This window comes from Anser anser, assembly GCF_964211835.1.
Source record: "Anser anser genome assembly, chromosome: 2".
NCBI classification, from domain to species: domain Eukaryota; kingdom Metazoa; phylum Chordata; class Aves; order Anseriformes; family Anatidae; genus Anser; species Anser anser.
Window position 1 is genome coordinate 35867702 of NC_139721.1, and position 14614 is coordinate 35882315.

At 37.3% G+C, this 14614-nt stretch overlaps 1 protein-coding gene across 5 annotated transcripts in view; it reads right to left on the minus strand.

Annotated features, from left to right (window-relative positions):
* Positions 1-14614, minus strand: part of PREX2 (phosphatidylinositol-3,4,5-trisphosphate dependent Rac exchange factor 2) — a 177981-nt gene that overhangs the window by 8561 nt on the left and 154806 nt on the right. For all 5 annotated transcript variants that reach the window (XM_083827119.1, XM_083827120.1, XM_083827122.1 and 2 more), the window contains 2 exons: positions 8706-8808; positions 2579-2646 (listed from right to left, as the gene is read on the minus strand). In XM_083827119.1, the coding sequence (XP_083683245.1) occupies positions 2579-2646; positions 8706-8808 (171 nt within the window). The remainder of the gene's footprint in view (positions 1-2578; positions 2647-8705; positions 8809-14614) is intronic.

Sequence of the window (14614 nt, forward strand, 5' to 3'; positions counted from 1 at the left end):
GGTATGGAATACCCCTTTGGCCAGTTTGGGTCAGCTGTCCTGGGTCTGTCCCCTCCCAGCTCCTGCTGCACCCCCAGCCTGCTCGCTGGCAGGACAGAGCAAGAAGCCGAAAAGTCCTTGGCCTGGTGTAAACACTGCTCTGCAACAATTAAAACATCAGCATGTTATCAGCGCTCTTCTCATCCTAATCCAAAACATAGCACCCTACCAGCTACTATGAGCTACTTAACTCTGTCCTAACTGGAACCAGGACAGTATTTATTAATACTGATGGTCACTGCCAAAGTTTTGGTGGCCAGCGTGACTGGTTGCCTTGGTCTATCTTTTTTAGTTTGCATGGAAGTGGAGCATTAGTCCTGTTTGAATAAGCCATTATATTACTGGTTTGTTTGTTTGTTTTCTAGCCATTGTTAATTACAGTCACCCAAGCCCAAGATAACCTGTACTGCTATTACATGTTTTCCTTTTCTCAACATGGATCACAAATATGGATCATCTACCCTATCTGATGGTTAAATATAATTTGGATCTATTTGGAAGAAGTCTGTAAATAAGTAGGTAGAGCTTGAATTCTTAGAGTTTATATGAGCATTAGATTTCCTTTAATATTTGTTAAATGTCCTACCTAGGAAACAAAAATGTGAGGCTCAAAATACTTCTCAGAAAGCAGCTGTAATGGTTTACATGGCAAGGTTTTAGTGGCGGGGGGCTGCAAAGGTGGCCTCTGTGAGGAGAGTCCAGCAGCTGCCCCATGTTAGATAAGGGCCAGTTTCAGCTAGCTCCAATGGGACTCACCACTGGCCAGAGCCAAGCCAGCAAGTGACATTGTTTGTGCCTCCGTGAGAGCAGATATAAGAAAGTGAAAAAAACTGCTGTGCAACAGCAGATGGTAGAGTGAGGAGTAAGAACCAGCCCTACAGCCCCCCAGGTCAGTGCAGCAGGAGGGCAGGAGGTGCTCCAGGCACGCAGCAGCAGTTCCCCTGCGGCCTGTGGAGAGGTCCCTGGTGGAGCAGGCTGTCCCCCTGCAGCCCATGGATCCCACACGGAGCAGATCTCCACGCTGCAGCCCGTGGAGGAGCCTCCGGTGGAGCAGGTGGATGTGGCCTGGAGGAGGCTGCGGCCCATGGAGAGCCCCCGCAGGAGCAGGCCCCAGGACACAGAAGAGGGTGGATGGGGGGAAGGTGTTTTTCTTTGTTTGTTTTTGTCATTACTCTAATGAAATATATTACCTATTACTAACAAGCTAATCTCCCTACGTTGAGTCTGTGTTGCCCATGACAATAACTGTTGAGTGATCTCCCTGTGCTTATCTTTCCCTTTGAACCCTTTGTATTGTATTTTCTACCCCTTTCCCTTTGAGGAGGGGAGTGAGAGAGCGGTTGTGGTGGAGCTCAACTGCCCAGCTGAGTAAAACCACCAAAGTAGATCAAATGCGAATAAGTATTTCCTAGAAGACTACTTAGCCCCTCAACTGCCGGGTTCTGTTTCACTGTTGTAAGAGAGAGGGAGTTGGAGGAGTCCGTCTACTCTATCCTTTATGGGGCAAGCAAGATGCATATATGCCCTAACAAATGCTGCTATGCAGATTTACTCATACCTTGTACACTTTCACTTTACGTATGCTCCCTTTTCTAGAATCAGATCCAGCACGGTCAAGGCACGACATGCAGTTGTTATAAACAAATTATGAGCATTTGTCTGATTCGCTACTGGAAGAAATGGGGACACCTCAGAAAAAGGAAGCAAAGCGCATGAGAAGAAAAAGTTCCCAAGTACTACTGGTCAGAATCCAGAAGACAGTCTCCCTGTGAGGCTTTGGATAGTACATACGTTCATTCACATGGTTATCTGTATAAGACATTACTAATTCACTGTTTCCTTACTGAAATTTTAGTACCACAGTGAGTCTGTAACGTATTCCACATATCTGCTGAGTTCATTCAATGTGCTATCATTAGTCAACAACAAAAAAGTTTTAAATTGGTAGAATAAAAAGTTTAAATTGGATTAATAAATTCACTAAGATAAAATTAAAAACATTGTTTTGTTATTTTCATTTAAAAGTATCATGCTTGTAAAGAAATATTTCAGGTACCTGCAATCCATCACAGAATTAAAAAGCTGGATAAATATAGAACACACGCATTTTTCATTCTAATGGATGTTTCAGAAAGTGACAAAGAAAGACTACATCATCTCTAAAAGCAACTATAACATGGTTTTGCTGAGATATTGCAGTACAGTATTACATTAAAATAGTGTAATGGATTTAGTTTGAATAATTCCACAAAACCCACTAAATATCACAAATGATGAAGGACTTAACCCAGTGTTTTCATAATTAACATGAACGAGATTTCCTTTTTTTCTAAAATGCACAGGTTTCAAAATGCTACATAGCCTAAACTTCTGCAATTAATATAATTAAAATTATATGTCTGAGAATGTAGTTGACTGTATGTACATTAAAAGCAAAATCTTACAATTTACTACACAATGTAGTAAATGCTTATTGTCTGTCCTCTTTGAAGCTGAATTTGGCATAAACTAGATCATGATCTAGGATACAATCAGTTACCTTGGAACAGATTGTGGCGTTCGATCCCTCACTCCTAAATTCTTGGCTGTGTTTTGTACTCTTGCACCCTGTGAAAAAAAAAGTAACAAGTTTATTTCATTAATTGCAGCTCAAGTTGGAAAGTTTTCTGAACTTTCTAGATGAATGTAACACTTGATTATAATTAATCAATACATATTGTCAATGTCCCAGAATAACTCTCCTCTTCGGAAGTGACAATCAAGTTATGTCATTACTTAAAAATATATACAAACAAAATGTGTGAAACCAATAATTTGCATCCAAAACTGAGCTGCACTGGTAACATGATGTAAAAATGTGTCCTAATCATTGATTCAATAGAGTAGTAGCAGAGTAAGATTAGACCCTGCATTTGACTGAACTCTGGTAACCAGATAATGGAGATGGCACTAGTTCACTCTTATAGGAGGATCAAACACAAGATAAAAAAGGCTGTCTGGTTATACACAAGTAGGTTCTCAGCATTTATGTAAATTAACACGTGCCACATGTTTCTTCACTTTTTTTTTTTTTTTTGGAGGGGGGGAATAATGAAAAGTTGAAGAAAATAACTATAGTTCCTACAAAACTGAAGGCAGAATATAAAACTATAGTAGCTTTACACCTAGCTCGGTAAGCTTGTCTCCAACACTGGCAAAAGGTGCATGACTACAGAGCAAGGCAAACATATGACTTTTTCCAGAAACTCCCCAAGAATTCAATCATTAGTCACTGGAGACTTCCTCTGTTCAGCAAAGAGCACATATTCAATCATTTTCAGTGATATCATCATTTCTTTCCCATCTCATCTTGAATCCATGAATAACCACATATATAAAATCCTTGCGGAAGAAGATCCACATCTTAGGTACAATCTTAGCTTGCTGTGTCAAGAACTACTATTTTCATTTGTTTTCAACCTGTCAGTTTCATTCGACACCTTTAGTCCTGTACTGGAGGAGACAATACTCAGTCCCTATCTACCATATCCATGCCACATGTTCTTTAGACCTGTGCCATAACCTCCTTCACTCATTAAGACTAACAATCTTAGATTATTTTGTCTATCTTTTTTATAACTATCTATAACTATAACTATCAAAGGTTAACCTTTGATCATTTCTTTCTGACCCTCTCTGAACCTTTCCCATTATGCTGTATCCTTATGGAAGAGATTAGAACATCATACAGTTCAAAATGAAGGATCACCATAGCAAGATTTCTAAATTTCTACTTTGTTGTCTATCCTCGCCTAAACCAATGTAACTTCTTATTGGCTTCATGGATAGCTACTGAGAACTGTACTGATGTTTTCTATCATATCCCGAGGTCTTGATCAGGAGATGTAATGGCCAGCTCACAGTCAACTATTTTGATTGTGGGTTTAGGGTCCCCCTCACCACGTGCACTACTCAGTAATTATATACACTGATTTTCATCTATTTTATTGCTCGATCATGAAGTCCTGTAAGATCCTTTTGTAATTCTTCATAGTTACTTTTCATCTTTAATGAAAACATGAAAAGAGTTTTTAGTAGAGAACAGGGAGGATGATTAGATAAGAAAACACAACCGAAAAAAAGAAAGGTCAGATGAACTGCTGTTCTTCTATCTAGATGAGTAATAGTTTACTAGGGAAAAGACAATCAAATACCAAAAGTCTACTGCTAAAGAGGGAGCTAAATCCAGTCTCTGAGTTCTCAGCATACAGGACAGGAAACAGGAGGCTTAAACTGTAGGAGAAGAAAAAAAAAAATACTTAAATGAGGCACCATGTGAGATAATAGAATAAAAAGGATAAAAAAACACTGGAATAGATGGCTTGGGAAGCACTGTCCAGCTCCCTCTAGATGGCATCCCTTCCCTCCAGCGTGTCAACCACACCACACAGCTTGGTGTCATCAGCAAACTTGCTGAGTGTGTGCTCAATCCCATTGTCCATGTAACCAACAAAGATGTTAAACAGCGCCAGTCCCAATACTGACCCTGGAGGAACACCACTTCTTACTGATCTCCACTTGGACATTGAGCCACTGACTGCAACTCTTTGAGTGTGTCCATCCAGCCAATTCCTTACTCACCAAACAGTCCATCTGTCAAATCCATGCTTCTCCAATTCAGAGACAAGGATATCATGCAGGACAGTGACAAATACTTTATATAAGCAAAGCTGATCCGGTGTTGGTTAAAAAGTTGGACAGGATGAGTTCAGACCCTCATCACCTTCAGTGTCCTTTCCTCACTCCCATAATGTAAAATTTTATCATAATAAAAAAAAAAAATACCATGACAGACTGCTAGTGGCTGAGATTGGTATACGATTAACATAACTGAAAGCCAAAATATACATATAGATGGGAAAACTACCAAAATTAATCACAAGTAGATCCTGAACTTCAGTGCTGTGACTACCTCTAAGAAAAAAAAACAGCCTATTTTTACTTACATCACTCACTAGATAAATTAATTTTAGTATCTTGCTCACATAATAAATCAAATGTGTTGATTTAAAAAGGAGCCTAGCTTTATACAACCATGTAATTTATAGTTTAGCAGGAGTACAAATCAGACCTTCCTTACAACCACCAGATTCTTACTTCTTTTGAAGAAAAGCCCACAAGAATTGCTATCAACTTCCTACATGCCATATCCTAGTTTCTATTGAGCACTATTACACCATTTTTATTTCAACATACTGCTAATTTATAGTCATACCCTATTATTCTAATACCTGTAATAATGTAAATATTGACACTGTTTGTCTCATATATGTATAAAAGACTGTTCTGTTTTGTGGCAGAATGCATTTCTCCGTGTACCAGTACTGCCAGAGCACTTGTGAAAGATGTCATTAGCTCTGGGGAAATGCTACCATCAATCTGGACTCTTTTATAGGAACAAGTATTCTTATTGCCATGAGAAAAAAATAATAGGTTTATTTTCAAGCTACACACTAATTTAAGGATGGCAAAAACCAGTAACATAAAGAAAATAGATTCTCTTTATGGCCCACTCCAAGAGCTCTAAATCAGCATCATTCTTATGAGAATTATTCAAAATGCAGTGCTATTATCATACTTCTGAGGAAAGGAATCTGGAGAGGCATGGAAAAATGCCTCACTCACTTAAAAGATAACAGTTTCTGTTAGCCTTTCTGCTCATAAGCTTTTTAGTTACCTTTCTTTCCCATACCCCTGTGCCCTCCTGCAGTTCCTTTTCTAGGCCTCCATCTTCGACACTTTTTGGTGTATCCTGAAGATGCACTTATGTCAGTGTGCTTTATATAGTATCTTCTAGGTACAGGTGTTTATGTGGATACACATACATTAGTAAATAAAGTTTTTGGATGATGGTTGTGATGTTTTGTCAAAATTTTTATTTTTAACATCAATCTAGACTGGATCAGCAAGTGAAAAAGAAGTCACTTAATTAAAACCATCCCACAAACCCAAGTACATACCAGCTCTCATAAGTTTGTCTCTTTTATTTAGTTCTTGCAGAACAGGTGCTTGCAAATACCTAATTATAACTGACAAGGGCAATTACTTTGAAAATTGTTCCAATACAGTCAGGGCTATTACGAGTCTTGTTAAACACAATCATGACCTCTTTCAATTTAAAAGAAAAACACACTTCTTGAGGTCATCCATTCAATTGGGTGTCTCCAGTTATTCAGTACTGGTGCCCCAAACTGGAAAAGATATCACTTTCTAGAGAATATGCCTGTGTGGAAAGTTGATGTTGCTAGGAACTGATGTTCTTCTCCAGAATACCAGATGGAATAGATGTCCTTTCATTTGCACACCCCTCTGGTTAGTCTCTTTTTTTTTTTTTTTTGTGGAATAAAAAATCAGGCTGTAAACGGAATATCAAAAGCCGTTCATACATATATACACACACATTAAGACAGGGGAAAGATGCATTTATTGTCTTTACCTAGATGTTCCACAACAAACCCCAAGAAGTTTTTTTTTGTTGTTTCTTTTTTCCACCTCCAAGTTTTATGGCCTGCATTACGCTCCTGACAGCTAAATCCTACAGATGCTTTAAACATTAAATCCAGAAAAGGTTTCTAGAAAACACAATGGAGTGCTGTTGGAATTACTCCAAAACATTTAGAATTTAATGGAGGGTTATATTTCTACTACAGACCTCCAAGACTGATTTAAAATTACAACAAAAGATTATTACTCTATTAAATGCCATAGCAGTTTCCTGCAAGAGGAAGGATGTGTGAACGAAGTCTGGCTCGATATACCAGCAGACTTTTACAGTGTCCGTGGGTGGTATTGAGATATTGGTATCTTTAACAGCTATTGATCACCTGCTGTTTTACTTCAGAGAATGTAGGCCCACTACAGGCTTTTTTCTACATCTCTTTTTGAGCAAGTCTTAGTACAGTTATAGCAGGTCTGAACCACTAGCAAGTTGCTTAAATTTTGTCTTCCATTTTCATTTGAGACCGCAGAATACCCACAAATGAATCAGCATTTCTGAAAACTTTCTAGAACTGTATATTGAAAATGTGCTGTTTGACAGAACACAGGCAGACATAATCACAACTCTACGTCCACGTTCTTTCATTGCAAAATACCCAAACCTGCCTTTTGTCTAGAACTTCAGGGGTAAACATATCAACATACAAATGCAAGTTTATCCTTGTACAGCGTTAGCTTCTTTTAATGTCAAGTTAAAGGTACAATTCCTAACAGACCTACATGGCTCAAGAACCTTGAGGGTATTTATTCACTTCAGAAACTTACTTTATGCACTAAATAAAGTGAAAGCCAGATACAAACAGGAATGTGTCTAATTATTCAGATGTACCCACGTTAGGCAGCAGATCTTACATATAAGATCAAAAATCTATGGCTTGAGATTTATATCTCAACTAATATAGAAATATCTACATGATTGCTTTAACAAACCGAAGGTGTGGCCAGGAATACATATTCTTCTATCTATGGTGAGTTACAAATACCATACAGTTGCTTAATCATTTCCATTACTAAACTGTGATTTCTGCACAGAATATATAGCAGAACTTATGAAAATAATGAAACTAAATACAAATTAAAAGCCTGAAATAATGAGTCTTGTTTTATGTGTGATAATTTAGTATCGGAGCAATTAATCTTTTTTTTTTCTTTCTTTTAATTCAAGGTTGAATTTGTCTCTCTTTGACTTCTGCATCCTCTGTCTTGTTATGCCTTTGTCATACAGTTGAAAGTTACCACAGGCTGAGATATATGTTCCACATGCACACATACTGATTAAGCCCCCACCCACTCAACCTCTCTTTGATCAACTGAATAGGTTGAGCTCTTTAATCTTCACTTCATAAGGCTTGTCTAATAACCTCTGGACCGTTCATGCTCCTCCTCTGAACTCTTTCCAAGACTCCAATCATGCTTTTGAAAGCATTTATCTGATAACAAGATATTCTAGGAGTTGTTCCATTACAGGGTAGAGTGTATTTCCCATTTGCAGTTGATATTTCCTTTAAATCCAGCATTTTTTGGTCATACCTTTGCACTAAGAGCTCATGTTGAGTTGGTTATCCGTTCACAACAGCCTCTAAATCCTAATATTCTCTTATGACAAACATGAAATACACAATTTGAAACAAGCACAATGCCCTCGGGAACCTTGCCTGCAAAGTTAAGAACCACAGTATTTATTTTCCACTTACATCCTGCCCTTCCCCTTCATTCGGTACAAGTCATTCGTTTCTTATTAACAACAGTTAATGGTCTTAAGTTATTTTTATGGATGATAATTATTAAAATAAAGATTCTCAGACTACTCTGAAGACAATACCATACCAGTTACTATACCAAAACATTCAGTAAAATCACAACCCTGTAAAAATTATGAACCATTTACACATGCACAGAAAGCAAGCATCTGGTTGAAAACAGCCTGTTCCATCATGAAAAAACAAACAAACAAAAAACCTTTGAGTCAACATTAAAAGAAGAGAATAAAACAAAATCAAAACACAGCAAAAATACCAAGCTAAGAAAACTCACACAGACAGTAACATAATGATAAGACTGGGGGTTTTAATTGTTTGGTCAAGGATTGCTAGGGAACAGCAAGATATTACCCACAGAGAGTGCCTCACCTGTTTACGCATGACATCTGTAGCTTGCATGATATAGCGAGGTGGGAGCCCATGGCTCCGGGCCAGAATGATCGCCTGCTCCAGGGTAACGCTCAGGGTGCAGCTGCAACAGAAGACTGAGGTCAGCCGTTTGCTAGCAATAGTACCCTGGAAATAATTGCCATACACTAACATGCTTTAAGAGTATGTTTCTTTTTTAAGAAGTTATAAATAAAAAGAATACACAGTAGACCTGCCCCCTAGTACCCCCAAACTCTCCAAACCTTGCAAGTATTAGCCTGGACGCAAAAAGTTTCTTAAATGCAAAGATTTTGAGCATAATGTTACTGCTGAGTTTCAACCAAAGGCATTTGCATTTTTTGTTTATTAAAAAAATAAAATAAAAAAATCCCACAATGCTAACTATGGCTTGGCAAGCACATGATAGAGTGGCAACCCAAACAGAAGAAAAATTTGTAATTGCAGAAATCCCCTTCCAGGTGACTCCCACAGAATTTTTCTCAGCCTCCACTGCAGACCCCAGCTTTGGTGCCAGGGTCCTGATCTGTTGCCATGAACTGAGCTTGGGTATTCTCATGGCACATCATTACAGTGCAGTTCAAATAAAGAGATATTTACACTTTCAGAAAATAAAAGAAAGGAATTCCTTCAAATAAATTGTCCTCTCCTACTTTGCCATCTTTTTCAAGTAAACACGTGAGGACAAAAACCTCTCCTGCTACCACATCGTAATGAAAAGGCTGTAATTGCTTTGTCAGAGCAACCAGGAAACTTTCGGAGCCAAAGATCTTTGCTGTAGGAAAACCTGTCATTACAGCAGACAAGAAGGAGTAGGGAAAGTCACTTTGGACATGCCAACTGCCTTCAGTTGTCATGGTGAGAACAAGGAAGGATAGGCAGTTTCTAACACAATCAAGACCAAAGCTATAGAAGACTTCGAGATAAAGGCAACAACACTGAGTAGGAACAGTCAGGTACTTTGTGAAAAGCACAACACGTCTGAGGGCTGCTACCACCAAAGTGGTGAGAGTGGCTGCGTTCTGTACCACTAAGCAGCCTGATGATTTTTCTGTTCACAGCCAAACAACAAGAATCAAATCCCTTTGAGCAGAAATAGGAGGTGCATAGAAAATGATCCCGCCTCAGCAGAACCTGATAAAAGCTGCATACTTCAAGTTCAAATAATAAAAACTAAGACACATGGTTCAAACATACTTCTGAGCAGCCTTTTGGCAAAATCCTGACCAAAAGATTCTGCATAGCTTATATTATGCACACAGAACAGACAATATGTTTCAATCAAACATTCATTTTGCTGAGCAGAAGATCTGTAGGAGGAAAAATGTGTCTGCACTTATTTTCCTACTGAAAAAAAAAAAATCCACCATCCTGACATGTTTTAAATACCGATAAGCAAATTTATGGACTGTAAAAAGTTTCACAGTGGTTAGTGCAAAAGATATTAAATTTGATCTTTATTAACAGCCTTTTGTTAAAAACATGTAAGCTAAATGAGTTTCTTTGGTAATGCAATCATTTTTATTCCCTGGTTTCTTGTATACACTGACCCCAAAGTTAACTTGGAGCAAAAGTCTATTGATCTTTTCTGTTATATGTTTGATTAAGGTGCATAACAGTTAAACATTAGACTAGAAATTCTCCATGTCATGTTTTCATCTTGTCTTTGAAAGGTTAAGTATTGCATAAATGAAGAAGTACATGCTCATTATACTTACAGCACCAAAATCTGAAACATCTAACCTTCAAGAACAGACTGCAAAGGAAGCTTTGTCCTATTTACAACTGGAAAAAGCAAAAGTAGCTGAAATCTAATTTGACAGATGTAATCTATGCCAGGCAAAAGCCTCTCTGTAGGTGTAATGGAGGTTAATGGGCTCAAAGTACAGCTTTCAACCAACCAGTTATTGCCAACTTTCCTATAAATCCCATCTTCCTGGAACCCAAAAGACTGAAAGAACAGAAAAATCATATTCTCCGTGCATGAATCAAAACTAACAAAGGAACACTGTAAATGAAGGTCAGCTTGAAGAATTAGACACAAACACTAGCCTTGTAATTGGAAAAGACTGCCAAACTGTTCCCTATCCAAAACCTGAAGAAATGGCCACTGACCATGGATATTGAGCCACCTGTATTTTGACAATGCCAACCACAATTCAGAAATAAGGTTGCCAAGTGTGCAAAGACCAAAGTGGAAGAAACATGGACAGAGTAAACTAGTGTAATTAAGATTTCTTTAATAGGCTACTCTGATAGTCTGTTTGTTTCAAGATTATACTGTAGTTATTGCCAAACATTGAAGAGCTCACCTCAAGGCACAAAAATAATAGTTCTAAGGATAACATTATTAACATGTTATTAGAAATTAGTAGTGAAGACACTTAAGATGACAGCAATGATGATGTTAACTATTAGCACACCTCTTTAATAAAAGATTTTATATTCAAGGTTAAATCCTACAGTAATGCTGGTTATATACATCCACTGTTTCTTTTAAAAGATTTTAACATACTTTAAGAATGTTAAAATAAGACCAGTGGCACGATTTCATTTAATTATAATATTTCATTAGAGATTGATAAATTTTGTTTCTCTTGAAGCATTTAAAAGGTCTGAGGAATGGCAGCCCTAATACCAGAATTTAAATAAAAATGATCGTATATGGCTTTTGTCCTGTAGTTATGACATAAGTATACTACTTTCTAAATACAACAAAAACAACACTGAAATAGCTTTGTTTTGGTTGTAAAGCAAATCAATAAAACATTGTCCTCCTATAAAACTGATCATAAACCTTTCCACGGTGTTATGCTGAACTGACTCATGAGTAGGCGAACATTTACATGCTGGTGCTTCCTCCCAGCTGTTTAAGTATAGTTTTTGAGTCGCTACATATTCGTTATCACAAATCAAACTGTTCTGGAAACCAGCTGTAGAAGAAACTAATCCACACACAAAACATCAGATGGTAAGATGGAAAAGTCATAACTGGAATTACCTCAGGAATAAGACTGCCAAGCACACAGAGATTAACCAAATGTAAATTTAAACCAATACAACTTGTACAATTTTATGAAAAATTTTGGGAATTCCTCATATGATAAGACTGTCCTGGTAGTCTGAGCAAGGTTCAATATCAAGGACTATCAGCAAATACATGCAATATACAGTAATTCACCCTTCTCCCCCATTTTGAGAGCTAATAAGCAGATGGCATTAAAGTTTACAAAGCAATCTGGAAGCATTTCTGACCATCAAAAGTATCTGGTCATTTGGATGCTCTCAGCCCAGACAAACCAAACAAGGAAAATATCAGGGGGGAAAAAAAAAAAAAAAAAAGAAAAGTAACCCCTTCCAATGCTCTCCTAACATTCTGTTACAGGAAGCAAAAATTCCAAATCCATATCTATTTACACTGTAAACAAATCAAAATCTGTTTTTACTCCCTCTCTTTTCCTCCTATCCCTTCTTTTATGTCAGAAAAAAACAGAAGACCCAAATTCATTATCTCAGAATTCATGTCAGTCAGAATCACAAATTCCCTGCCTTGACAGATCACAGCAGCATCACAGCAAAGGCATTTGGCTTTTCCAGTACAACTGGGCTGAGAATTCCTCATTCCACCCATTTGGTTTCCAAGGGAGAACAAAAGGGGCTGCAGCTGCTCCCAGTCACTGCCTGCTATCTCCTGTCTCCCATCAGTCATGGTAATACTGATTTGAAGATTGCATACAAACTTTTAAGTATCTTCTGTATCAGACCATCCTGAATAAAAGAGGTTAAATCATTTTCTATCACCAATAGTCCCCAGCAGAATTCATTTGTGGTTTTGGTGTGGTTTTCTTCCCTTTTTTTTTTTCTTTTTTTTGTTGTTGTTGTTGTTGGTGGTTGTTTATGGGATGTGATTTTTTACAAAAGCAAATCTACTGTATAAACATACACTGAAAAACTGAGTTGTAAAAGAGGAAAACATAAAATTTCCGAGAAATGGATTATTTCATGACAGCTTATTTAATGTCACCTGAAAGGAAAAATACTCTGAGTTCACGTACACTACCTACAGAGCTGCCACCAAGCAAAGTGTATATCTATGTTACCAGAGTGAAAAGAATCTAAATCATTCAATTCATTCCCAGGTTTCAATTAGGATTCCAGCCATCCCACATCCAAAGGTGCATCAGAGCATCTCTCAGAAAAATGCCCTAAACAGAAAAGATGAGGTAAAATGAACTGGTTTGGTAGTTACCACATCAGTTACCGCAGAGATGTCAAAATGAATTATGCTCTGGCTATGTGAACAGAAAAAAAATATATAAATGAAAAGGATGCGTGTATGCTTAGTCTAATTAAAATTTAAAGCTCCTACTCAACATGTAATTTAATGTCATTGTTATACTTCTAATTAATTTTCTTTCTATACATCATAAGCTAATTATACCCACATTTGACTACCTTTTAAGCCAGTTACACTATTAAGTATGGACTTGTTTCCGCTATCATTTAAATTAATGCTTATAGAGCAGCTATTATTTTAGGGATGATTCTCTATAATTACTAATGATGGCTGGGTAATGTATACTAATTTTGATGAGGAACCCAAAGAAGGAAATAGACCATGATAAACTAAAAAGGAAGGGAAATTACTGATAATCCTGAGCATAAGCATAAAATCTGTAGATATGTCTACCTGAAGACTCTTACAATTTCTAAACTGGTGTTATTGTGGGACTATGACTCTATGCAGGCAAAATTAGAAGTTTTCATTTTCTATGCCCATACACTGAAACTCTACTGGACATAATTTTTGTTTTTCCTCACAGGGAGAGGAAAGTTCGGCCAGCCACCAGGCATTAAAGATAAAATGTGCATGAAGTTCTGTACAATAAACTACAATATTGCAATTTACAATTACAATAAAACTTTACTGGAGTTCAGGACTTATGTTCAGGCCCTTTATGAACCTTATAATGAAGCTGAGATGTTCCCAGTGTGGATAGATCACTACTCCAAAATCAGGCTTGGATTGAGCGCATCCAATGAAGGTTTGTCCAAAACTTCTGATATTCTGCCAACATACAGCAAGACATTACCCTGTATGTGAAATATATTTATTCCTTTATGATGGCTCAGTAATAATTAACAATGCTTCAAAGAGTGACTGTCTGCGGAAAATACTACTATGCCAAAAAGAAATGAACAGTTCATAATTAAAGGGATGTCTGCCTCTTAGCTATTAAGCATCAGCATGCACAAGGTTCCTTCACGAGAGGCACCATTGTGATTAAGCAGTTGTGCAAACCTCAGAATAAATATATCCCAACTCCTTTGTTGGGCATACATTGACCATACCACAAGAGGATAATCAAAACCAGCTCTAACAGGTATTTTCAAACACAAGCCATCAACAAAGTCCTGACTTGCTGAAGTAGACCACACGGACTTAAGCCAAGGAATCAGTCCTGGGAGGTAAGTATACATCAGCCATATTTTAGACCTAATCTTGGTTAATGGCTTCTTTTGTAGTTTACAAATAATAGTTTTAATCAGGTTTATTAAATTCAACATTAGTCTTAATCCTGAAGCATGAAACATGCAGTAAGTAATGATGACTTTTTCTGTAGTTTATTTGGGAGATCACTATCTTCCAGTACATTTCCAGGAGTAAAATGAGACTGTTCTACCTTTTCTAAGATAGAGAGCTTTCTGAATAATAATGAAAAAAGCACTTCTTTTCACCATACATCTGTCAGATTTAAAAAGCTACACAGAACATCTTTTCAGAAACACTCTTCATCTAAGGTCTTGCTACCTTTAATCAAGTGGAAATGTTGCAAGAGGTCAATTATACCATTAATTATGTTTTTGTTTGATGAAAGAACAGCATTTCC